The sequence below is a fragment of the Vanacampus margaritifer genome, chromosome 17, assembly GCF_051991255.1.
Source record: "Vanacampus margaritifer isolate UIUO_Vmar chromosome 17, RoL_Vmar_1.0, whole genome shotgun sequence".
Lineage (NCBI taxonomy): Eukaryota > Metazoa > Chordata > Actinopteri > Syngnathiformes > Syngnathidae > Vanacampus > Vanacampus margaritifer.
Window position 1 is genome coordinate 13,013,862 of NC_135448.1, and position 26,777 is coordinate 13,040,638.

General features: G+C 38.4%; 1 protein-coding gene across 5 annotated transcripts in view; it reads left to right on the top strand.

Annotated features, from left to right (window-relative positions):
- Nucleotides 1–26,777, top strand: part of triqk (triple QxxK/R motif containing) — a 129,830-nt gene that overhangs the window by 55,560 nt on the left and 47,493 nt on the right. For 3 of the 5 annotated variants that reach the window (XM_077548119.1, XM_077548120.1, XM_077548122.1), the window contains 3 exons: nucleotides 4,932–5,002; nucleotides 5,086–5,171; nucleotides 8,505–10,982. In XM_077548119.1, coding sequence (XP_077404245.1) covers nucleotides 4,942–5,002; nucleotides 5,086–5,171; nucleotides 8,505–8,612 — 255 coding nt within the window. In that variant the 5' untranslated portion in view covers nucleotides 4,932–4,941 and the 3' untranslated portion in view covers nucleotides 8,613–10,982. Of the gene's footprint in view, nucleotides 1–3,103; nucleotides 3,274–4,931; nucleotides 5,003–5,085; nucleotides 5,172–8,504; nucleotides 10,983–26,777 lie in introns of those variants that run through there. The other 2 variants (XM_077548121.1, XR_013288781.1) reach the window with 2 other exon arrangements.

A 26,777-nucleotide genomic window follows, 5' to 3' on the forward strand; every position in this document is an offset into this window, starting at 1 on the left:
TCTCGCCAATCATCCTCGCCGCACGTTTGCGTGTACGGAACATCGCAAATTACAGCCCGGGCTCGGGCTCACGCTGCTCTAATCCTCAAGCGGACCAGCCGGGTGCCTTGGGGGAGGGCGACGGATCTCATCGGTCCTCGCACCTCCCGCCGCTGAGCATGAATCATACCTGTCACTCCGACAAATGCCGCCCGCCCACTAACAACCTGACAGCCATGTTTTTTATTGATCGGAAATCCAAACAACAGGAACTGTTCTACCACAGGTGGCAAGTAGTACTTAAGTACAGATACAGTGGCGCATTGCTTTTGACTTTCTCCATCCTGGCAACCAGCAAGTCCAGGATGTCGAATCAAGCACAATATTCAAATTAAGCGTCGATTAAATTATTTTCTTGAGTCAATGAGGCCAGAAAGTCAACAAAGCTCACCGTTTAATGGAGCGAGGTGTCAATCAACCCAAATTTGATGAGCAAGTGCAGGAAACCTCGTCCAGGTGCAGCATCTGGAGGCCATTAGCGCTCATGAATTGGTGTTAACGGGGATTAAGAGTTTATGGAGTCAAAGGGCGGGGCCGCTCTAATGATTGACGGGTAATAGTGTCCAATGATAGCTTTGCTTTCCAAATGTATTTTATGTTATGATGACAGCTAGTTTGTTCATTTAGCATTTGCATTTCTGCCAATAAACATTTTCGATTTAGATCACTGTTTACAAATGCACAGTCGAACTTTCTTTTTCCGTTTACAGTTCATTTGCTATCATCATGCTAACATCTAGCTGTTACCTTAGCTTTTCTCTGATTCTGGATTTTGTATATAATACAGAATAGTTTTTATAAATGCGATGTCTGACTTGCAATGTTGTTTTTTTTGCTAATTTATAAATGCGGTCATCCTCCTTAGCCATTCCTTTGCTAACTTCATGTTAGCACCTAGTATAGCTTAGCTTTTCTTCCAATACATATTTTATATTTAATACAGAGTATTGTTCAGAAATTTGTCACCCTGCCCTTTCCTTTCTGTGTCTGGTTATTTTAAGTTAATAATTTATTTTCCAGTTTCTAACGTCATGCTTACTGCAAGCTAGCTTTTAGAGCCAAATAAGCTCACGTTAGCATGTAAACACTATGTCTGTGTATCCACTCCTGGTTGATAAATTAGCTACAAGACCTACATATATAAAGTTGATCCTGCTAAATTGATCAAGTAAGCCCCCTTTTGCGCGGATAATAACTGCAGCGAAGCGAGACTAAATCTATTGTATGATAACGTATCTTCTCCAGGTCCCTTGTGTATGACGCTTAACTTATAAAAAAAGTAATTTGGCTGGCTGTATCTGCGCCGATGCACTTTCTCTCCCGTCAATAATAAGGGGCTGAGGCTGCGGCTGCTGCTCGAGCGCTGCTCGGAAAATGAGAGCGGAATATTAAACAGGGAAAATACTTGCTGCACGTTCTCTCCTCCGGCTAACAATATGACTTTACATCGCAGCTATTAATGCCTAGCTCTGATTCAGCGCGAACTGAATATCAGATTTATTTTACATCTACTTTCAAGCAATTCGGATATAAACGGCCTAAGACATTATGAGTATTTCCACATGGTTTAGTCTGGTCTGGACTGACTCTTTAGCCGCCATAGATTGGCCGAACAGTAGCTAGCTTAGCTGGGATTTAAAGCCTACTGTATATCCGATGTATTTGACACTGGCTTTAAAGTAATTCAGATGTAAAGGCATGTAAAATAAAAAAAATATGTACAATAATTCCATACACATGAGAAATAAAAAAAACAAAACTAAATGCACTTCTGTTAGTCAAGAAGTTGATTTTAGTGCTAATCGTGACTCACATCTGCTAGCCAAAAACCAAACTGCACAGTTGCTGTTTACAGATTGCAATACATGTAAATAAAATACAAATATGTGCACACCGCTTCTGGAAATTGTTTTAATGTGTAGAAAAGTACCAGAAAACATTTTCACATCTTTTATTTCAAGTCTGCACAAGCAAGAGTAAAACGCATGCACTATTGTAAATGCTCGAACCACTAATGGATTCCCCCCACTTCATATCAGCATAACAGCTCACAGCACATTTGGTTTGTTTCACTCGACAGGAGAAATTAATCACACACACACACACACACTACATACAGGCTGGAGTGCATTAAGCCACTCGCGCACGCTGAGCTTGACGGCCATATTAGGACAACACAGTCGAGGCTCAGGTCAATGATGTTTAACGTGTCAAACTTGGGTGTCATGGCAACTTGAGCAGGAAACAAGTCAAGTGATTACGCTGTGTGTGTGCGTGTGAATAAACTCAAGAGTTGTATCAAATTATGACTGGTTGCTATGGTTCCTTTATTATTACTGTACTTTTCCAGGATTTTTCCGCTCACAGGGCTAAATGGGGGCTTGACCGATAAGTACTATATAGGGGGCCTGAGAAAATAATTTACAAATATATTTTAGAATATAATATAAAATGGTGATGATTTCTGATGTGGCTGTAGCCCCCACTATCGCCAGTGTGGCGCCATCCCTGGCTTTGACTCAAGATACAAAACATGGTTTATTTTCTAACAGTAATAAACTAATATATATTTTTATACTTCACTAACTTTCTCAACATGTCATTTATCATAGCATTATAGTTTAATAATTCGTATTACAGTGTTAAATGTTTTCTTTTAAATTTTTATTTAATTCTTTATTTAGTAATTGTACTTAACTATTTTATTTAATATTTGTTTAATTTAATAATATTACTACTACTAATAAGTTCAACTTGTGATGGATACACTTTTCATCACTCACACGATTCTACTGCATTATAAGGAGGCCCTCTGGCTGAAATTACTAATATTTTCATTTTTTGGAAAAAAAAAGAAGCGAATTATTGTTTTTTATTAATTAAAAAATAATCATTTGAAAACGATAAAAATAGATGAAAGGGGAAAGATTTACTTATTTACTCTTTTGTTTAGAAACCCGCCTTTCTCCGCCCCTCCTTCCTCCTATTGGTAGACGCCACCGCTCTCCTTATCTGATTGGACAAATTCCTCGCCCGTCACGTCTGTAAACGTGTAAACCCGGAAATGACTGCTGAAAACAGTGCTACGCTGGCGTTTTGCAAGAAATGAAGAGCAAAGTACAATAAAACGCCTCTTATTGTGTTTATTTTTGTTGACTCGCATGTCTATCAGTATTCCAGCTGTTGCCTCTTTCCCGGAGCGCCGTAACAATAACTTTAAAGAACACGCACTATGTAAGTATTTTGGAAAATTAAATGTATGGAAACCCTTGTGGGCATGTTTTGTTTGGCTTTTTAACTGTTGTGTGTATTTGTACAAAACTAAAAATTAGGGACTCCTAACGGCTTTTCGTGCTATTCTCTCTGAATGAACACGTGTCTCCCATAAAAAGGCATCATCTGCACGCTCCTTCAGAATGCAATTGTCTGTTGTTGTTGTTTTTGGGACAAATTTAACAGCTCCCTACGTCCACAAACGCCACCTTCAAATAAACACCCACTTTTGTTTGCAATTAATGTCAACAAATAAATGCCTCTTTACAAATAAACATCCCCTTCTTTCAATATATATTTTTTTTAAAGATGCCTCACAATGGGGAAATTGCAATAATAGGTTGACAAGTTGGTGGCGATAATTACCATAATGATAAATCCACAAATTGACACTTTAAAATAAACCCCTACTACTGTCTACATTCAATAATACCACCTCTTTTCAAATATATGCCTCCTTTTTTCACCTCAGGAAAATAATAGCAGAGCAGTGCCAATAAGTACCTTAGAACTAGAGACCTTCTGAATACAACACCCCCCCCCCCCTTAATAAGCAAAATACCATGTATTGGTACAGTTTAAATTGACAATAATAAATTTATTTTTTAATTTCTACAAATAATTGATAAGTTCACCCTGTGACAAAATATTGTCCTCAAAATCTGCTGTAAATGCTTCTCTATTAGATGCATCATTGTTCTTTTTACAGCTGGAAAAAAATGCCGCCAGTAGGTAGCTGTAATCCATTTCCTGCAGCCTCATTTTCAAAAAGTAAGATACCTTTTTGTAAATATCTGCAGTTGAGTAAATACCCCCCCTCCCCATACCCAACCACGATTCGAAGCAAAGTGGTCTTTCCGATCAGATCATCTTCCTCTCATGCTAACACTTGGCTAATTAGAGCCACCATGCCGTTTATTTTTGGCTCGGTGGAGCTGTTGAACTAATCAAAGGCGAGCTGTGAGCTCGAATGAGACTGTGGTGTCAATGAGATGGATCGCGAGTGTGCCGAAAAGGTGATGAGAATGAATGGAATTGCACCTCGCAGATGTACGGAAATGAACCATATGTCACGTCTTTTGTTTTTTCTCACTGTACGACTTGGCAGTGACGCATTTTCTAACGTTGCGAACCAAACAAAAGCTTCCAATTCATTTGAAAATTCTGCCCCCAAAGCAAGTTTGATCTCAAAAAACAAAATTTGATCGTCATGTCATCGTCAAGAGTTGACCAACAAAAAAAAGTCTCAAAAAGGCATTGACTAAAACACACAAAGTCAGCTATTTTGGTTTGAAATAGCTATTTTATTTTAGGCTCATTGTGTGCTTAAAACAACCACATAACTGTACCTTAAAGTCTGCTAGCTTAATGCTAACATATCATGGGAAACCCCACAGACAGGCTAAGGAATAACTGGGTAGCAATTTTGCACACGTGTACCAGAAGGAGCTGCAGCAAAAACTGTGGAAAAAACTGTTATTTTTTATAAAATACACTATAATAGATTATCCTTTTTTTATATATATAAAAAAAAAACATATTACAAATATTTGTGCCTTTTTTGGGGGGTTAGAACAAATTGGGCATTTCCATTCATTCGTGTGTTGTTTTTTTTCTAGCTGAAGGAGAATGGGGAGGAAGGACGCAAGCGCCACCAACCTACCAGTCGATCAGTACAGGAAACAGATTGGTGGGTTTCCCTCTTTAAAAAGCATCCATCTTAGATTGCAAAACAATAAATAAATCATGAAAATTTTTTTATTTTTTTTGCAGGTAAGCAGGACTACAAAAAGACAAAATCAGTCTTGAAGGCTACGCGGCTCAAAGCGGAAGCCAAAAAGAACTCCTCTGGATTCAGGGTGAGATTAAAAGTCTTTAATCGATGTTGAAAAAAAACTCCCTGTGTGTGCAAATATAGCACTATTGTTCACTTCCGGTGGGTGAATAATCGCTCGCCTTTCCTCATGCACGCCTGTGATGAAATGGTCATCTTTTTTAAGAATATGCATCGCAGAGACACGGCAGGGCCTCATTAAGCACGTCTTTAATCCAATTAGATGAGTCGCTATCTTGAAATATTGATACGGCTCGTGAATTATTCATGTTTTGACAAGAAGGCAAGGAGAGTGTTGGATTAAAAATACCTCAGGGACGGGGGAGGGTATTAAAGAGTCTCGGACCTTGTTGGCCTCACGTGGTGTGATGGCAAATTCGGCCTAGGTTTGGATTCAGGGCTAGAATTAAGTGACTCAAAGTGGTGAAAATAACACTTGCACCTCACATGCAAAATACTGATGATTAGTTAACAAATAATCGATTCAGTGCTGCACCTTTAATTTCACTCTATTATGAACCTAGAAATGTTCTCGATTTATACCACTTTAGTTGAAAACCTCAGCTTTAGGGTTTCGAGGTTCAGTTTTTGGGTTAGGCTCACGATTGGGATTAGATTTGAAGGGTTAAGGGTTATGTTTTCTCCTTAAATTCTCCTTCTGCATCATCCACGCCTGTCTTCCTCTCCTCCCTGCCTTGTGGAGGCATCTGGCCTCCCTCCGTGTCGCGCCAACCCGACGTAGCGGCATGAGGAGTCAGCAGCTGCCAGGACAGCCTGTCTGGCGGCTGTGCTGCTAGCGGGGCCGTCTGGACCACTTGGCATGGAGAAGCACGGAGAGAGAACGAAAGCGAGTGTGCTAGACGGGCGGGGACTTTTGCTACCGCAACTGTGATCGGTTGGCGAAACTTGACGCGTGCTGAGTACACACAAACACACGAGTTGGTGTTAGTAGCGAGAGGTGGGCCATGATAATATAGTGGAATTCCAAGAGTCTAACATTTGTAGTTGACATGAAGTGGCACTAGCTTGCTGCCTAAATGGGCTGCAGAAGAACACGTAACAGTAAATAAATGATCACTATCTGCAAACATGTAAAGTTAAAGTGATAACCAAGTGTGTTTAAGACAATTTTGCAAGACTGACCCAACTACCCAACTAGTTTGCTGCCAAAACGGGTTGCTAAAGACCCAGAAATGGGAGCGGAATCTCTCCAGCACTATCTACAAACATTTATGTTGTGATGAAGCAGACCCCCCCCCCCCCCCCCCCAAAAAAAGTTTGGTGTTCATAAAATTAAGTTATCATCAGAGCACTATAATTTAGACCCAACAAGTTTGCTGCTTAAATGGGTTGCAGAGGAACACGTAACAGGAAATAAATGATCTGTTGCACCTCCAAACATTCAAGGCTAAGGTGACAACAAAGTTTGTGTTGGACTATTTTGCAAGACTGCCCGAATAATTAAGGCAAATTTGCTGCCTAGATGGGTTGCTGACAAAAACAAAATAAGAGCGTTTTGATGCACAACTTGCCACAAAGAGAGCCAAGTTGAAATGTTGTACATTTTGAGACATTGAGACCAAACAAGTTTGCTGCCTAAATGGGTTGCTGAAGAAAACATAACAGGAAATAATGATCTGTAGCACTGCACTACATACATGTAAGGCTAAAATGATAACCAAGTTTGGTGATGGACAATTTAGCAAGACTGACACAACTAGTTTGCTGCTTAAACGGGTTGCAGGAGAACCAGAAACTGGATGGAATGATCTCCAGCACTACCTACAAACATAGTGATAGTAAAAACACATTTGGTTTTGTACATTTTGTGGTTTTGAGACCCAACTAGTTTGCTGCCTAAACGGGTTGCTGACAAAAAAAAACAAAGAGAAAATGACTGATCTGTAGTACTACTTACAAACTTGATATGTAAATGGTGAACCCCGTTTGATGTCAGACAATTTAGAGACCGATGGGAAGTAGAAAAGTTCCTCGGCTTTGGTTGAAGATGCTTATTTTCTTTGTTTTTAAATGTGCCTCCTCTGTTGCCATGGCCCACTTTGCAGCATGACTCGTCGCCTCTTGTTTTTCTCTAGCAAGCCCCAATCAGCGTTCCCCCCCCCCCCCTCTCTCTTTTAAGCCCTCCAAGCTCTCCAGCGCTGATGAGAAAGTTTGTTTGCTAATGACATTGGGCGGATAAAGAACAAGTGGAAAAAGTCGGAGTGGCCCTAATGAAAATGGAGCTGATGAAGATTGTTTCGTTTAATGAACGCGCAGCGGCGGCGCCGGCACTCGTCGTCAAGTGGACGCCACTCGTGTGGAAAGGGACAATTAAACAATAGAAGGGCAACAAAATGGGTCATTTCTCCTTTTGAGTTTGTGATTGCAGCGAGACTCTTAAGTTGAGAATATTCACGTCCTGGCGAATGCGGCGAAAGGACGTCGCGTCGCGTGCGTGCGTGCGTGGCCACCCTCGCTGAGGAAACGCGTCAGTAGTCGTTCTTGATGTTCAATTTTTTTTTTATATTTACTTTTCTAATCAAGCGCAGCAGGCAAACTGCTATTTATATGTACTTTTCAAAAATAATTTGTTTTCACTTTTTAAAGGGTATCGTGTTTTTTTTACCCTACTTGCTTACTTATTTATTTACTTATTGAACATATTTACTTAGCTCACATTGTACTCTATTATCTCCTGTGTACTTATTTACTTAAGTATTGGAAAATGTAACTTTTTTACTATAATATTTACTTATTGTATCTATTTATTTTCTCAATTCTTTCCGTAGATAAATATTATTTTACCAGTCTATTTATTTCTTTACTTCATAAGTCTACTTACTGCAAATATCTACTTGTACTATTTACTTACTTTACCGGTACTTATTTACTTAGTCCTTACTGCTATACGTACTTACTGTACTTCCAAAAATAACTAACTTTTACACTTGGGTATTTATTGACAGTAGTCATTCACTTATGTTCTTCCTTACTGTACTTATTTAATTAATTAATTATTGTCATTACGCTTTTACTAACTGTACTTAATAATTTACTTAGGTACTTCCTTATAGTACTTAATAAGTTGTTTACTGTTTTCTCACTGCACCTGTTTTCTTATATACTTCCTTTCCAAACTTAAACGCATGTACTTATTTATCTAATGTCTTATTGTACTTTGCTTATCTATTCTTTCTTATTGTGCGAAGAAATATACCGACTTACCAATTTACACATTTTTATATAGTGCAAAGTTATCAGTTTCCTCCCTGGCAAATGGTCTATACTCACAAATCACAAAGTTGACGTCCTGCAAGGATGAAGAACCCGAGCGACAAAATGTCTTTTGTCTTCCCAGGACGCCTTCTTGGTGGTGGTGGCCATCTTGTTCTTCGTCGTGTGCGTCTACGCATTTTTCTACCTCAACCTGAGCAACGAGATTAACATGGACGTGGACGTGGACTGAAGTCGGACTTCGGAGTTCGACAGATAACAGGAAGTGATGTCGCCAGTCTTCCGGACACTTCATTAGGTACACCGCTGCCATCTAGAGGAAGTGTATTTAATCGTTCGGCTTGTCACAATATGTCGCCGGCATAGATAGATAAAAAAAAAAAAAAAACTTTATTATTTGTAGTAAATAAGTTTTCATGCGATTTGTTGCAACATTGCTGTCACGCATCCTTTCAAAGGTCAGACATTCAAAATAAAAGCACACAGTATAACAACACAATTTCACCCAAATAGTTTGCCTGATACCACCGGGTGCCTTGCTTTTATTTTGAAAGCCTGACTTTTGAAAGGATGTTACTCCGATGTGGCCAAGCAGATGTGAGCGTTTTTATTGCCTCGAGTTGGTGAATGAAAGCTCGCATTGTGGAGGTCGCCTCGCCGTCTGTTGAACCATTTTTACACAACGCAACGGAAAGTTCCGAGCGACAGCCATTCGAGAAAAAAAAAATCACACCGGCAGCTCTCTCCCGTCCTCGCCATCTTTTATTACGCCATCAGTAGTCCTAAAAAGGTTCTCCTCTATCCATGTCATTATCATTTATATTTTTTCCACACTGTATGAAAAGCAATAGTTATTTTCTGAAAAATGTATTTTTGCGAACATTTGTGGGTGTCTGAAATTGATTAGTTGGATGCACATTATTTCCTATGGCAAATATTGTTTTGAATTTGACTGACTAGAATAGGCTGATCACAAAAACCGAGGTTCCTCTGCAAATAACCGTTTTTGTGAAATCAAATGGAGGGAAAAAAAGTGAAAGCATGATTTCCCGCAGCACAATAGCTGGGAAGCGCTAACCCTCCTGGTCTTCCGAAGTCATTCCGCGGAGTCACGTCCGCTCTGAGGAAAAATGTAAATCTCCCGTCACGGCACAGGAGACAATCACTTTTCCCGTCGCGTTCCGCCGCACCTCCCCCTCCGCCGCCCCGGCAGAGACGCGCGAGATTGGAATCCGTGCGTGGAATAGCGATGGGCGCGTTCCTACCTGGATTAGCATCGCAAATGCGTCGCTTTCATTTGAATGCCGGAGATGCCACGGCGGAACGGGAACATTTATGCGGCGGCCGACCCTTAAGGACCACGACGCGTCAATGCCTTCTTTATCCCGGCCGTGAGCGCTCTCCCATGACCCCTTGACCCCCAGTAAAAGACTGCATGTCAAAAGGAGCATTATGATAAGCGAGTGGGCTTTTATCCGCACACCCCTGCTGCATCCTCTTCAGTCGCTCGCATGAGCAACAATAAGACAAGTCGCCGTAATAGACCTTCAAGACCTGCACGTTTATTGTACATTCTCCATAATGCCCTAACTACCGTGACCGATGCTTTATTGATATGACTGATTTACACATGCCAGACAATTCATTAGGTACACCTCCTTAAGATATAGCCTTCACCCTTCAAACCCTTGTTGGGTTATTTTTAGCCCAGCTGTTTTATGACTGTTCTTGTATTGGAGCTACCAAGAAGTGTTTGGCTGCATTGAAAGGAAAAATAAATATTGCAAAATTACAATGGACCGAGTCTTTGTTATAAGAAAAACATTCAAGATAAAGTTGTGAAAAAAAATCCTAGGTAAAATAAAAGCTGTAAGGTAATTTCTTCCCCCCCCCCCAAAAATTGCAATGTGAGAAAAAAAAATCCTTTAAATTCAGAAAAAGTTGCAACTACAACTACAAGGAAAGTCTTATTTATGAGGGGAAAAAAAATCTGAAAGACATGCACATATATTCAAAACAATAGTCGTAATTTTTCAGGATTTAAAAAAAAATAAAAATTTGAAAAAAAGTCCTGAGGTACAATAAAATATTCAAAGAAAATCGTAATGTTACGAGAAAACGTATATGTCTTTGGAAAATATATAGAAAATAGTCCCAATCTTTTGAGAAAACTAATAGATGTAATGCTACATTTTTTGGGGCAAGTTGTAACATGAAAAGAATTCACCTAAAAAGACAATTTTCGGAAAAATGTCTTTACGAGGAAAAAAAAAAGAAGTTGCAATTCCAAAAACAAATTTGGGAGAAAAATGTAATGTCATAAGAATACAGCAAATGATGGATTTTTTTTAAAGTCACCATATTATGCAATAATAAAAAAAAGACAATAAAAAAATATTTGGAGAGAAAAAAAAGTTTGTGACAACTTCATCCTGATTACAATTTTGCTGTATTCAAATGACATTTTCCAGTGTGGCCCAATCCCGCCTTATTATTCTGCTTGATTGGGTTGTCGGCTGAGTGGGACTTAAATTTGTATCCTTTTGTATTTGTAAAATTATATGTTTGTAATTTAATAAGAATAAAGCAACTTTTCCTGAAATGTGTTTTTTTTTTTTTTCACTCGTACTTTTTCTGCCTCATTGTCATTGAAGTTTTTATTTATTTTTTTATTTTTACTGCGGCGCAGTGAAAAGCAGGTGTAGTCATTATCTTCAGCTCTTAAAAGGTAATGGATATTACAACCTATAGCGTCTATTTGCTTTTTATGGCCTTCCCATTATTCTCTTTCACGTCGCTTCATTTCCAAGCTATAAACGTGTAAGTCACGGCTGGTTTAGTATCTTGTATTAACGTCCTCGCTGGCGTGTGGCCGTCTGGTAAAGGACGTCGGGTGGTCGGCATTAACGGAAGGACAAAAATGTCTTGTTGGATATGATGCAAATGTTTTCCGCAACACTCGGAGGCTCATCAAAGTGTCAAGAATGGGACTGATTGGTTCTTTGTGTTAATAAATCCAAGCAACATTTAAAAATTTCTCATTGTTTTTTTGTGTGCTATTAGCTTGCGTGTTTAGCATGTTAGCATGAGTAAATAGAACAATCCACACTGAGTGGACCGTTTTTACTTTGTGCTAATGAACCAAATAAAAACACCGTTTGTAATAATTGTTTGCTCCGTTACATGCTGCTCTTCTTCCTTATTCGACTTTAGCGCTTAAACCAGACTCGGCTAATCGTGGTTTTTGTGCAAATGAGCCAAATTGGCGCAAAGCGTAATAAATGGAAAAAAAGTAACAAATGAAAGGTAAAATGGTGCTCATTAGTCATCCGGAATGTGTCGCCAAGAGTCTTTCGACGGGTGACGCCATCGAAAATGTTCTCACGCCGCTGCGCTCGCTTGCTAGCGTCCGGGCTAGCTGCAATTTACGTCCGACATAAACAAACAACATGTGTGTTTCGTCACATTTGTCATGTGAACAGAAATGAGCTCACTCTTTATCTCGACTATTAGTGTGCCAGGTTCGTGCGTGCTGCCCAGTCGGTTCCCATGAATGTGTGTGTGAAGTGGTTAGCGCGCCTGTGGCTACGCTCCAGTAGAGCGCTAACAGTCGTGTCTCTGACGGACCAGCTAAGAAGCGAGGAAGGGTCAGTACCGCAAGGAGCTCATTTAGGCCCCATCTCCTCTTCAAAATAAGTTTACAAAAGTAAATACATTAAATACAATTATAACTTGTAATAAGAAAACAATATTGACAAGTTATTAACTGATATACACGAACCTATGCTACATACAATCATAGGTAAGTACAGCTACTAAACATCCTAAGCTTAAGCCCTATTTATCATTTACCAAACAACTTGATTACAGTATTTTTGTTGTTGTTGTTGTTGTTGTTGTTGTTTTTGGACTATAAGCCATCATTTGTTTCAGTTTGGCTGGCCCTGCAACTTATACTCAGGTGCGACGTGTATATATTCAAATTAATCAAATCGTGTTGACGGCAGCGAACAAGTTCCGGTTTGGTTCGCCACATCTATTAACTACTGAAAAGTTTTTCTTTTTAGTTTAAGATGATCTCAACTAGGATCTCATGTGGCATTGTGGCGGAAGGTAGAATCCTGGTGGGTTATTCTCGTGTCTTTAAAGAGTAAATCCTTCTTATGGCGGCTAACACATGCTAAAGCTAGCAAGCTAGCTGGGATACGGTCCCTTCGTTTGTTGCCGTGAGAGGCGGCACACAGTTGACATGATCATTTCTTCTTTTTCTTCTTCTCTGTTTCTCATTCTTCTTCTACTTCTTTTTCTTCTATTCTATTTCTTCTTCTAAAAAAAACTTCTTTTTTTTTTAAACAGTTTAAAAACATAGATTATTACCTAGAATTCTTACAAAACAACCTGATATAGTGAACAAATTACAAACATACATTTACATCGGTAAATCCGAGTTCATGTAAATACAGAAAAAGAAAAACATATGTTACACATATCACCAACGTCATCTATATATGAGTAAGTACAGTGAAATATTTTTGGAACGATACATAGTACATAGTAGTGTGTGTGTGTGTGTGTGTGTGTGTGTAATGGTGATGTTCCCTCGCGCAGGTGCTCAACAGGTGTCCTCTCGGATAACCCGTCGCTCTCCATTTGCTTGTCTGTATTTGCACACGTCCACCATTGTGTTGTTGACGGAGGAACACCTGGGCCTCGCTGCACCTGGGCCCGTTGCCCAGACACCGCACACGCACACGCACACACACTGGAACACAGCCAGTTCCTGTTGCGGGATAAAGGCAGGAAGCGGCAGCTGTCACCCGATCCGACAATTCCCCAGTGAATCAACCATCTGAGTGCGTCTCACCTGAGAGCTTAAGTAGACCCGGAAGTGATCAAACCTTTTGCTTTCCTGATACTGATACGACCTTTGAAGACGGAACAATTGCTGGCTTGGTTTGATCTTTTACTGCAATGCAAGAAAAATAAGTTTTTGGGAGAAAGGGGCTTCTGATGCTACCTCTGAAATATTGAAACGGACTATATGCACAGTTAATGATGGACTTATGGCTAATTAGTTTCTGATGAACTCATTGACTGCCGTTGACGGCTATAGACGTCAAAAATTCATTTGAACTATTTTTAGTTAAACATTTTTTCCCACTTTTGTTAACAAAAGTATGAAAACCTGGAATATTTTTTTTTTGCATTAGAACAGATATAAAATTGGGTTAACTAGTGAAGTCATGCGATTAATTCCGTTTAAAAATTGTAATCGCCCGACACTCCTAATTTTTAATAATTTTTTTCTTTAAAAAAACATTATTAAAAATTAAAAGAAATTTTTTTAAAGACAAGGTTATTAAAAATTAAGGGCAGGCGGTTAAAATTTGTAATCGTAATTAATCGCATGACTTCACTAGTTAACTCATAATTAATCACAAATTTTATATCTGTTCTAAATGTACAACAAAAATATAGGTTTTCATACTCTTGTTAACAAAAATGGAGAGAAAAAATGTTAAACTAACAAAAATTGTTAAAATGATTTGTTGACGTCTATAGCTGTCAATGGCAGTCAATGAGTTAACTTTCGATTATAATTTTTTCTTCATCTTAGGAAAATATCAAATGAGGTTGATATTGTCGCAGGTCTTTTAGGTTTTTGTGCTAATATGACACAACCAACGACCAGTAGATGAGCGCTAAGAAATTGCTTCTCAAATTTGTAGGTTTCAACAAAGAGCATGATGAGAAAAATAATACCAAAATAATTGTCTTGTAAATAGTGACCTTGCAAAATTCTTAGTCTGAGATGAGACTAAAAACTCTACTTGTCTTCAAATGTGAGGTGATAGTTCTCCAAGGATCTTTTCCAAATCTTCTCAAAGTCTTTTTTTCTCAACTTTTCCATTTTGGTACTTTCAATCGTTAGGTGGAAAATTGCAGGGCCAAATCAGTCCCTCTATTTGGTGTCGGTTTTACACAGAAAGGCAACATGAGGAAATTCCGACTTTGATACGCAGTTCAAATGGCTCCGCCTACAACCTGTGAAAGTGGAACATTTTCCAAGTTGAGTTTGTATTCCGTCCCAAAAAATCTACCTCCGAAGGCAAAGCAAAGCGAGCAGAGAAGACGGATGAGCGACGGGGAAGACGGACGGCCTCCGTCTCCTCGGACCGTCTATCATCTGCCCCCCTTTCTCTTCCCGCGTCCTCGTTAATGAGGTGATTGATGTTCACAACGCCGGCTTATTGTTCCGCGGATGCAATTAAGGGGGGCACCATTACCACTTTATTGCACGTCCGTGTTGATTTAAGAATAGAACTTGGGCCCAATTCCCATTTATACTGCCAATATCCTTGCTTTTATTTTATCTACTGTCAGTTAATGTGATATATTTTTCCAAAATGACTCCAATCCGATATCATAAGCTTGGACCGGAATTTCAGCCGCATGGCCAGGTTATCCCGTTCATATCGGCTTGCTTGGCTTCCTCGACTCTATGTAGTGAAAACAAACAATTTAGCCGCTAAGCTTCCTTAAACGCGATGCTCGCTCACTCTCTGGAACAGCGACCCGTCCAGAGGAAGAAGATCGGATTCCGACGGAAACGATCGGTTGGCCGCGTTGCCTCGGGTCTTCCCGGTGCTCGCCGGTGCGGAACATTTGCTGACCACTCTTTGCTCGCGACGCAATGGACGACAGTCGTCGAAGGATATGACAATCCATCTGATCACAACTAACAAATGCATTTGTGGAGGTTTTATAGTTTGATTAGGTTGAATGAGGAGGACAGTCGAGCTTATTGAACTTGAAAAAAGCCCATATTTTTTTATTAAAAAGAGGAAACATAATTACATGGAAAAAAATAATTTATGAGAGGAAACATAATTACATGGAAAAAAATAAATTATGAAATAAAGTTTTTTTTTGTCAAAAGAACAAGTCAGATATTTTTATAGAAAATGTTTTCAGTATTTCTTTTATTTCTTTATTTCTTTTAGTTTTAGGGAAATTATTTGGGAAGTTTTTATTTATTTTTTAAATTTTAACCAGAAAAGTTACTTTTACGAAAACACTGCAATTTTTTTTTGGGGGGGGGGCATTTTACATTTTTTATTTTTATTTTTATTTTAAAAAATCGACATACCAAATTATGAGAAAATATTACTTGATTTTTTTTATTTTCTCGAGAGTATTTTTTAATTTTTGGGGGAGCAAAATATTTTTTCTAATCATATTTATTTGATTTTAAAAAAGCAATCTATTTTGGGGAAAAAAAGAGGCTTTTTAAGTTATATTTCCTGGGTGTAAAATAATTTTAATGGATTTTTTTACAGGAAAAAAAAATTGGGGTGGGGAGAAACATTTTCACTTTTTCATAATTCTTTTTATTTAAAAAAAAATCGACATACAAAATTTATATGAGAGAAAGGAGAAAATATTACGCAACAATGTTTTCCCCCCGAGAGTATTTATATATATTTTTTTTAGCAAGTGAGTGAGATTTTTTTCTAATAATATTTATTTCATTAAAAAAGAAGTTGTTTTTTAAAGTTATATTTCCTGGGTGGAAAATGATTTGAATGTTTTTTGGGGAAAAAAATACCGAATGAGTATCACAAGGTTGCATATTTTCATATTAAAAATGCACCATTTTACAATGTCATTTTAAACGTTAAAATACATGTAAGCACTTTTTCCTCATGAAATTCCCACTTGAATCGCTTTAAACAATTGCTTATAGATTTTTTTTTTCTCCCAGTTTCAAAACAATTGATCTCAGTTGACCGGATTGTAATTTGCGTTGTATCCATTTCCGTTTGGCAGGCGACGGCGTCGCCTTGACGAGTCCTCGCTGTTGTTTCTCATCTCCACGTTGATGTTGTGGAACGTTCGCGAATGGGCGAGAGTCTCTTTTCGAGTGTTTGCAAAGGGTCATTAAGAGCACACTCTCGCTCCGAAGACTTTGAGGCACTAACCTCCTTAAGTGTGGGGGGGGGGGGGGGGGGGGCACTCGCCTCACACTGGCCCCTCTGTGTGCCCGGCGGCGACCAGTCCATCCGCGGGTCAGCCCCAGTCAAGGCGGCCGTCAGTCATTCCCCCGTCGGGCTTTCAGCCAAACGCTCGTGTCAATGGCCGCTTAGATGTTTGACACCAAAAACAATAAAGGGACTTCTGAGGCTCAGTTGGGGGCGCATGTGCCAATCCATTAGGTACGCCGGGATTGACAAATTGCCTGCAATAAATTGCAAGCTGTGTCCGCCACAAAGAAGTGAAAGGGTTATGCTGGAAAGAAAACAATTTGATTACAAGGAATAAGCCTTTTTTTTTTTTTTGACTGAAGTTGTTTTTGCTCACATTTTAATAAAAAGGTGGGGATTTAATTTTTTTAAATAATTTTACGTAAAATGTAGTTTTCAAATGAAAAATCTCATAAAAAATGTGGAATTTTATGTAAAAATAGTAATAATAACAATAAAAAAAGATAAAGGTATTTTTTCCCTAAAAATTCACATTCGAGAATTTTTTTATTATATAAAATTATTTTCCAAGGATTTTTTTTTTAAGAAAACAAGTCATATTTTGAGACAAAAATTGTAATCCTATGGGAAAAAAATAAATGTTTAAAAAAAAATAATTAGCTATAATATGAGATTCATTTAGTGTATTTCTCTACTGAAAAAAAGGTGCAATCTTATGAAATTATAAATAAAATCACAATTTCTAGACTGATGGAATTTTGGAAATGTAATTTTTCCAAGAGTACAAATACGAATGTAAATATGATATTCTTGTAATATAAACATGTTTTTTTTTTTGTTAAAAAAACATGCTTTTTTTTCCATGAACAATTGAGACTTTTCCTTGCCTTTATTGTTGTACAATTATGACCTTTATCAAATAGATCATCTTTTGTGTGTCCTCGACGATCGTAACGTGTCAAACGAAGAGATGCACTGGACACTAATTCCTTAAAAATTATGAGTGGGCCCAGCATTTTCCCGGGTCAGTAAAATGGAGGAATAAAGCCTTCAAAATGAACATAAAATAAATCAACACCTCCGTAAAAGCGTTCAATAAAAAGCCGACGTTCTAATTCTGCTGATTTACGGCACGGTCGTTACATTGAACCGCTTTAGTTAGGCGTGTACATACTTGACACGGTTTGTATTTTATAAAAAATTGTACCGGGGAGCGTGTGCAACACTTTTTTTTACGGTCGGCAGATGTGCGCGGTTTAAGAGATTGCGTTGAGCGCGTCGTACCTCGACACGTGATGGATGTCCTCACAAGATGTCCGCTCGCTCGCGGCGATGCGCTTTGACATTGGCTTTGTAAGTCACGTTTACGCCCCCGCAGGGAAGATTAGGTCTTCGTTAAAGCTTTTATGTCGCGTTGCGTTTTCCGTGACGGAAGTAAACTGTAATGCAAGATGTTAAAAAAATAAATAAAAAATGATAAAACAGTCGAGTTTAACTTTGACGTTGTTGTACGTTAACTCATTCACTGCCATAGACGGCTATAGAAGTTTAACATTTTTTCTACTTTTGTTAACCAAGAGTATGAAAACCTATATTTTTTATTGTACATTTAGAACAGCTATAAAATTTGTGATTAATTGTGAGTTAACTAGTGAAGTCATGCGATTAATTACAATTACAAATTTTAACCACCCGATGCCCTTAATTTTTATTAAACTTTTCTTTAAATTGTATTTTTTATTTTTAAGAATGTTTTTTATTTAAGAAAAAAATTATTAAATAATCGGGCGATTAAAATTTTTAAACGTAATTAATCACATGACTTCACTAGTTAGCTCACGATTAATCACAAATTTGTTGTAATACAAAAAAAAATATTCCAGGTTTTCATACTTTTGTCAACAAAGTGGGAATTATTATGAAAAATTCGTGAAAACCTAGATAAAAAAAAAACTAGATTTAAAAAAAAATAAAAATAAATACAGATATAAAATGTGTGATTAATTAAAAAATTTAATCGCCTGACGCCCCGAATTTTTTATAATCTTTAAGTCAGGTGATTCAAATTTTTAATTAATCACTCATTTTATATCTGTATTTCTTTATTTTTTTAATCTAGGTTTTCCCGAATTTTTCATAATCTTTAAATCGCGTCAGGCGATTAAAAATTTTAATTAATCATACATTTTATTGTATTATTTTTTTTAATCTAGGTTTTCATACTCTTGTTAACAAAAGTGGAAAAAAATGATAATAAATAAAGTAATAAATAAATTAAATTAATTTTTGACGTCTATAGCCGTCAATGGCAGTGAGGATGCGCCTTCTTGTCAAACTTTTTGGTGGAATTATGAACTGCAATAATTATGACACTAATTAAGACACTTATTAAATATTATTATTTATGTAAAGGTTCACTATTTTATGTTAATGTCTTTTGATAATGTTAATTGTTGAAATGGTCGTAATCATTTTGGAGTGTTTTTCTTTTGGATATTGAGCGGCTTTGCGTGCAAGGCAGCGGCGCCTTTCAGCAGCCAATCAGCCCAACGGGCCATCCATCGCTCTGCTGCAAAATTGGTGCATTCACAGTTCAAATTGCTCACTTTTTGCACATAATTCCGAGTCTAAGTCATTGTCAATAAACGCAAGCGGGCCTTTTTTCTTATTCAAACCCACATTTGCGCAGCACAATGGCCGCCGCCAGTAAATTGCGAGCGGCGCTCGGCAAAGACGCTGCGGGAATACTACTTGGCCCTTTTTTTGTTCGGCTCGTCGCCAACGACGCATTTCGTCATCGGTGGCAGAGGGGTCGCCTCCTGCCGCGTTAGTTGCTGCTGTGCCGCACTTTGCCATTAACTCAGTCACTGCTTTTGACACGTATACTTGTCAATTGCATTTTTTTTTTTTCAACGAGGCTAGATGCTCCAATGTAAACTACTGATGCGCAACCACCAGTAGATGACATCACAGCCCCATTTTATATGAAATAAACAGTTTGAGAATCCATGCGAGTAATGGTTGCAATTTGTGAAACCATTTTTCTACTGTCGATTATAAAAGAACGGGAAAAGGAGTCTATTCTATGATTTGGCATATTAAGATTTGGCAGTTAATATCTAATTGTTGAACATATCGTGTGGGTATTGAAAATTTTAACATTTTCTAAAATGGCCGGCAATCGTGTCGTTTTGGAGAGATAAAAAAGTAAAAAGCATAGTTTTTTGTTCTTTTTGTTTTGTAAAAAAAAAAAAAAAAAAGGCACGATTTCCTCATCATCGATCCGTGGTCGGTTTGGATCAAGCCTCACGTTTGGACCGTGCACGATCCGCGGAGTGGTTTGGTGGCTGTTTGAATGTAAAAGATTAAAAGTTGTTTTTTTTAAAGGAAAATATATATGTTTAGAAAGTCTCATTTTTGAGAAAGAAATCAGAATATTACCAAAATAAGTAATAACTAAAAACTTCACTTTGCGTCATAAAGGGACCGACCCACTACTTGGGTCATTTTGAGCCAATTACCGGGTTGTTTTATACAAAATGACCCAGTTCTTTGGGTTGGTTTTCTACAAAATTACCCAATCACTTTTGGGTTGTTTTGTCCAAAATGCCCAATTTTTTGGGGTTGATTTTGTACAAAATTACCCCATTTTTTGGGGCTGTGGGGGGTACAAATTGACCCCAGGAAGTTGGATCAGATTGACCAAAATTGTGGATTGGTCCCTTTTTGACCCAAACTGGGTTATTTTTGATGCAACTGTTCTAAGAGAGAAGACTTGTTCTATGATGAAAAGTTATGCATTAAAGTAAAAATGTCACAGTTGCGGAATTGAGCCACGTCATCAAATTTGTGATTAGTAGTGAACAACTGAACATCAAGCCGGCCTTTTTTACAGTATGTAAGTAAACAGAGCGCTTGTTGCATAATAGCGACTTGGGGTTCCGGAGCCAAAAAGTCGGGGTGACACAGGTGTTCCCCCTAAATGATGGAGCGCAGCAGTAACACGCATTCAGATAGAAGATGGCGGGCAGATGGCGGCCCCGGGGCCCGCCTTGCCAGGCGAAGCGTGTGAATGAAAGGTTGGAGCCGGCAGATTTGAAACCCTGCCAGGCCGGTGGCGGCGGCTGCTGCGGCGCCGTACCCGGCCCACCTGCTTTTCGCGCTCGGGGACATCTGGCGGAGGTTTAGCGCAACCTCGAGACCGCCGCGGCCGCCTGCCGTCGCCCGCTGGCTTCTTTAGCCGCCAAACAAAAAAGAAAAAGTGCTATTTTGGAATATTAAATGGGGGAGACCGAACAAGTGTTGGCACCTTTTGATCTGTTAGTGTGTCTGAACCAGATGACTGCACTTCATTTATGGAAACTATTTGACAAAAACAAAAACAATGACATAAATTGATTAAAAAAAAAAATAGTACGTAGCATTATTGTCATGAGTTGACCTTTAATTTTTTTTATTTATTTATGCATGTATTCGTTTTTACAAATAGTTTTTTGCTGTGTTTTGAAGACAAAATTTTAGTTGTCGTTTTTTTTAAATGAATGTGTCTTTCTAATACAATTTTCAATTTAAAATTAGCTGCATGTTTAAGCTGCTTTTTTCAAATTTTATTTTAATTTTTTCAAATAGAAATGTAATTTTCTTACGTTTTTTTCATTGATTTTTATTCAATTATTTATTTTAGATTTTTTCATGTATTGAGCAAATTATTTTTTTAAATAATAACAGTTGTGGTAATGCCACCTTATGACTCATCTGTAGATTATTAAAAAATATGTGAAGATTTATTTATTTAACATATTTATAGGATTTTTCTTTTGTTTTCAAACATTAAAAGTTAGCAGTTATTGTGCCACCTGTTGCAATTATTAGCTGGATCATGTGGTTTTATGTTTATGTTTGTTTTTTTATGGAAAAAAAGTATTCATGAATTTTGCATTTTTTTCTATTATTTCTGCCTTTTTTTTTTTAAACATTTTGCGATTCAGATTTTGTGTAAATATCTTGTATAATACATTCATAATGAAATTATACTAATTAAATATTTTTATTTGATGAATTAAATATCTTTTTTTTTATTTCATGTATATATTTTTATATAAATATATAAACGCCAAAATTTATTTCAAAAAAATAATTGTAATAATAAATATTAAATTTAAACAGATAATGATTATTTTACTTTTTTTTTTAAATATTTTAAAATATAAAAGATAATACAATAGATGACTTAATCTAAAAATAATGTATTTAACATCTATGTACATATTAGTATCATTCAGTTGTTCAAATTCACATCCAGTCAGTTAGTCCGGACTCCCATCACCATCATGATAGCCAACAATGACTCAGCACTTAACGCGCCAAACTTGGCAAGCCAAAATGGCTTGCAAAGCTCTTCGGCCCGGAGGGTTGCCAGGTCCCGTGCGCGGTTGCCAGGTCAGGCAGGCCGTCTGCAGGGCTGAAAGCGAGAGAGAGACGCGCTGCCGGCGAAAGTGTAGCGTTTGGCCAAAAAAGATTAACAATCCAGCCTTTCTCCAAGCCGCCCCTTAATGCCTCGGCAATATGTTTGGACCCGCGTTTGCTTTTTCTCGCCGAGGAGCTTCGCAGATGTTGCGGCATATTTGCGGTCCCGCCCGCACTAAAAAGACACATTACAAGCACTTCGGGGAGCCACTGACGGTAATGATTGGAGGTGCTTTCCGTGAGGTTTAAACGTGCCGAGTTTTGGGAGAAGAGTCCAGATTTACTTTCATGATGGAGCCACTGAAATAGACCGTTAACTATTATTAGGCAGTAAATAGTCTTTGTTTACCTCTGGGTGCCAAAATCAACCGTTAGCACTTCATGTTTTACGATCTTGAGTCGATAAAGAGGCAGCACGTTAGCAAAAAGTTGTTCTTGAATGAAAAGGCTAACTTGCTTAGCATTAGTGGAGGTTAGCGTTGAGCTGCCATTTTGTTTTTTTTGGGCGGACTCCAAGTGTTGAACTTAGTTTAAGCGATCAACGTCAGCCAAATTTGACACATAAAAACACAGGCGCCGTGATAAAGTTCCCAAACCTCAAGATGTGGGCGGAGCCTTTGATGATTCGCAAGACAACACAAAAAGTCAAATAACTAAATTATCTTGTGGAAAAGCTACTTTAAGTGAGGATTGCAGTCAAATTAGCTCAAATTTGACACGTGGGCCACTTGATACAAATGCCTCAATACATTTTTCAGGAAATATCATAAATATATCACACTACTAAAACATTTGATCATACAAAAATGCTAATTTAGCATTAGCTGAGCAAAAAAATGGGGCATTTCGTAGCTCTATATTGCCATTTGTCAATTTACCATGAAATCCAAAAGTCAAATAATTTATTGTTAATGCTAACTTCTTTAGCATTAGCTGAAGGAAAAGCAGTGCTTTTGGGGGGCAGTTTTGAAACCGATTGACTACACGACGTCAAAAGGTCACTGAGGGGTTTGTTTTGACGCGTGTTGGGGCCGTGAACTCGACGCGGAATCCTGAATTTCGGAATTCCGCTGCACGTGTTTGTAACCGTTTGATTGGAAATGGAACCATCGCGCACCATTTTTCCACCGACTCTGTTGAAGCGCTTACTTGGGCTTGATGGGAAAAGCAGCTTTCGAGCGAGATCCATGGCGACCGGTTGGGGGTGAATGATTGATTTTGAAGAACAGCGTTGGCTCGTGGAATTTTTTTATTTCTCGGTTGTATGATTATCATGTCGTCTTCTGGTGTGCTGGAAATGTGTTTCACACAACAAATAACTGTCAACAAAATTATTGGCCATCTCGGTGGTGTAGGTGCCATTTTTGGACTTTGATGCATCCAATAGCACAAAAATAAAAGCGGTTATATTAAACAGATGGTTGAGACCAAATTGTGAATATTCTCTATAAAGTGTGGGCGGAGCTTGGCCTCAAAAGTTTGTCGATTTGCCGTGAAAGTCGTCCGCTTGTTTCCGACTGGCGCGCAGCGATTGTGACCCTAGCGGAGGCTTTGTTTATTTTTGCTTTCAGGCTGCCCGTAGACCCCGTGGCGCTGCAGCTGCCACTCTTACAGTGAGACCAAGACCCTCACTGTAAAATCCCGCTGACACAAAAACAATGGCAGTCTGTGACGCAGCTGGTAAAGATCAAATGTTTAGCCCCGAGGACTTTTTCAGCGACCACTCTTGACCCCCAGCCCTGCGACCGAAGGACTTTCCATGCCCACTGAGCTCTAATCGGCGGCGCTGAAAAAGAGAAAAAAACTGTGTGTGTTTCACACACACTTGAAAAGGGACGGAGGGCCCCGGGGCGGGTTATCGGCCACTGCGGGCTCCCGACTTGTCGCTGGCGGAGCTGCCAGGCGGCGGGCCGGCCTGACAGAAAGCAGACGCTGTCTGCCTGGCGAAAAAGGTGACAAGGGGAGGGAGATGACGTACGACGTTCGTTACATGCGGAGAGGAGACGCCGGGCAGCGATGACAAAGTGCTCTTGATAACAACTGGAGACGTGACATCACAGGGGAGTCTGGGAATCGAGAGCTGTGAGCTGCTCGAGGGCCCTCGCAACCCTGGCCACGTTGGGGTACTTACACATTGGGATACTGTCACATAGGACAAAAACCCTTTAAAATTATTTATTTTATTTGCGTGAAAGTATTCATTCAAATATGACCTCTGTATAAGTTGTGCAATTTCCAAAATGAATTCAAAATGGCCGACTTCCTGTTAGGTTTAGCATCTTAGGCTGATATATACGAGTTTCAATTTTCACAAATCTAGGTGAAACATACCACCGGGAATGCTTCGTTAAAAATTTCCTTTCTTTTCTTTGGTCCTTCCTCGGGTCTCCTGGCGGCCTCACGACTCTGGCTGGAAGTGTTCGGTTTAGGTGAACGGTATGGGATTTTTTGATCGGTTTTAGGTGAATTAATGAATACACACTCACACGCACGCACACATGCACATACTCACCCACATACAAAATAAAAAATAAATAAAAAAAAAGAGCAATGATGATGACATGTCAAATCGGTAAAATTACCGAATGAACAATACTGAGCTCTCCAGAAAAAAGAAAAAAGAACATTTGTAGAGGGCGCTATTGAGCCATTTATTTTCAAAAACAGCATCAATTTTCTTTGCATCACCACGGCAACAGTGTGCAACGAAATAAAAAAGCTCTCGATAACTTTTCATCGTAAACATTTTAAGATTAAATATGTCAAGTTTGAAGACGATCGTGTCAATTTTGTAGGAGGAGTTTGTTAAGTTTTAATATGACTTCTATAAACGAAGCCAAAAAAATGGTGACAAATTCAAAAGTAAATCAAAATGGGGCACTTCCTGTTAGGTTTAGCCTATAGCTCTGAAATATTTTTTTCTACATCGAGGGCTGTACGTATGCCTGGAAATGTTCGCGGCTCGAAGTGAAACCGTAAATGTGGCACACAAAATTTGATGCCCCGCCCCTGGGGGACTTTCTGTTTGAATATCTGATTATTGTTGCTTTCAGAACTTTTCCATTAACGGTTGAACGACTTGCAATTTTTATTTTGTATTGAATTTTGAGGTGATGATAGTCGAATTGACATTTGTCAACTCACTATCTGCGCTAGCTAGCAAGTAAGCTAGCAAATACAAGCAGACTCTCCTCTCAAGGATATGGTCAAGTGAACTTGCCCCGCCCCTTACTCACTCACCCAATCACATTTAGACACCTTCACTGCCTCGCAAAAAAAAACACGGAATCTCCATAACTCCAACCATTCAACATAACTGCAGAGGCGCTAAAAACCATCACATATGATTTGTGATTGGATGAGTGAGGACCACTGAACCCGTATCGTTTGCCTCATAAAGTCAGTGGACACAAGGGGCGGCATTCCTGCGCTATCGTAGTGAGCTGCCATGTCGTCCCGTCCCGTCCCGTCTGCTCTCCGTCACGTGGCCGTCACAAGCTGGCAGCTCCTAATTTTGGAGGCTGGACTTTGCGGGTCAAAATGGTCTGCACGGCGTTAAAGTGCTCGGTGAGAAGAAGCGGAAGAAACGCTTGCTGCGGCGCTCGGGAATTGTTTAGCGCAAGTCGGAGTTATTTATTTATTTATTTATATTTATATAAATATTATTTATATTTATACAAGTTATTTTGTAAAGGAAAATGTTTTCATCTTGTACTTTCATCTGATGACTTTTTTTTCTCATGAATCAGACTTTTTAATCATAGCATTACAATTTTTCTTAACTTTACGACTTTAGTCTTAACTTGTTGGAAGAATTGAATCGTAATAGCAATTTTTATTTTTTTATGCTACTTGACTTTTTCTTATAATACATGACGATAAAAAAAAAAGAGAGAAAAAAAACCTTTTTTTTTTTAAATTTTTTTTTTTTTTAAAAAGGAGAGCAATGATGATGTCAAATCGAATGAACAATACTGAGCTCTCCTGAAAAAATAAAAAAATAATAAAAAAATACATGACGATGTAATTTTTCAATCATTACATTTCGTAATATCGCGATGTCTTTCCCGTTAACATGACTTATTCCTCGCAATTTCAGGACTTTTGTATCATACCATTCGAAAAATCTCGTAAATTTGTTCATCGTAATATTATGTCGTAATATTTTGTTGTATTACGCTTCATCATTACAACCATTTTATTTAAGATTATAACAAAATTTTTGTAATATTGAATTTGATACAATTCAAAATTCATTGCATCTTTTTTGTCGAAACATTAAACGCACTTTATTTTTGTAACATATTACGAATAATTTACAACATACATAATTCGGGGTTACACATTTTTCGCGATGGAATGCCAGATCCATCTGGCTGGCATTAACGGTCTCTTTGGAGGGAGGTTCTATTTTCTGTGATTTCATTGTTCAACCTTGACGGATGATTGGCAGACACCGATGTCTTTCGGAGGTGGCCTCCTGCAAGGAAAACACGGCCAAAGCGAGTGGAACCAGAAGGAAGCTGTTCAGTCCGGTGTGTGTTTTTGAGCAGGCGCTTTCTCGGCCAGCTACGCGCGGCCTGCTGCCAAATGCGAGGTTGTCGCTCGTATATCGCCTCATAGGCTCGCTTTATGAGGCTTTTACCACGGTGACGATTAATAATTATTCCGATTTGCGTCGTAGAGATTTTATGTACCACAATAACATCGTAATGATGCCAGCCAGGAAGACTTGGAACTTGCGTGTCAGTGGTTTGCTGGATTCCGTTTATTCTCGTAATATAATATAACTTTATTTTTGTTACTTCACATTTTTTCCTTGTATCATTAAAAGCATAATTATGATGGCATTTTTTTCTCAGCACCACAATTTCATACTGTTCTTGTAAGACAATAACTTTATTCCTGAAATATTTTTTTACATCTTTAGTTTGTTACTTCTTCTT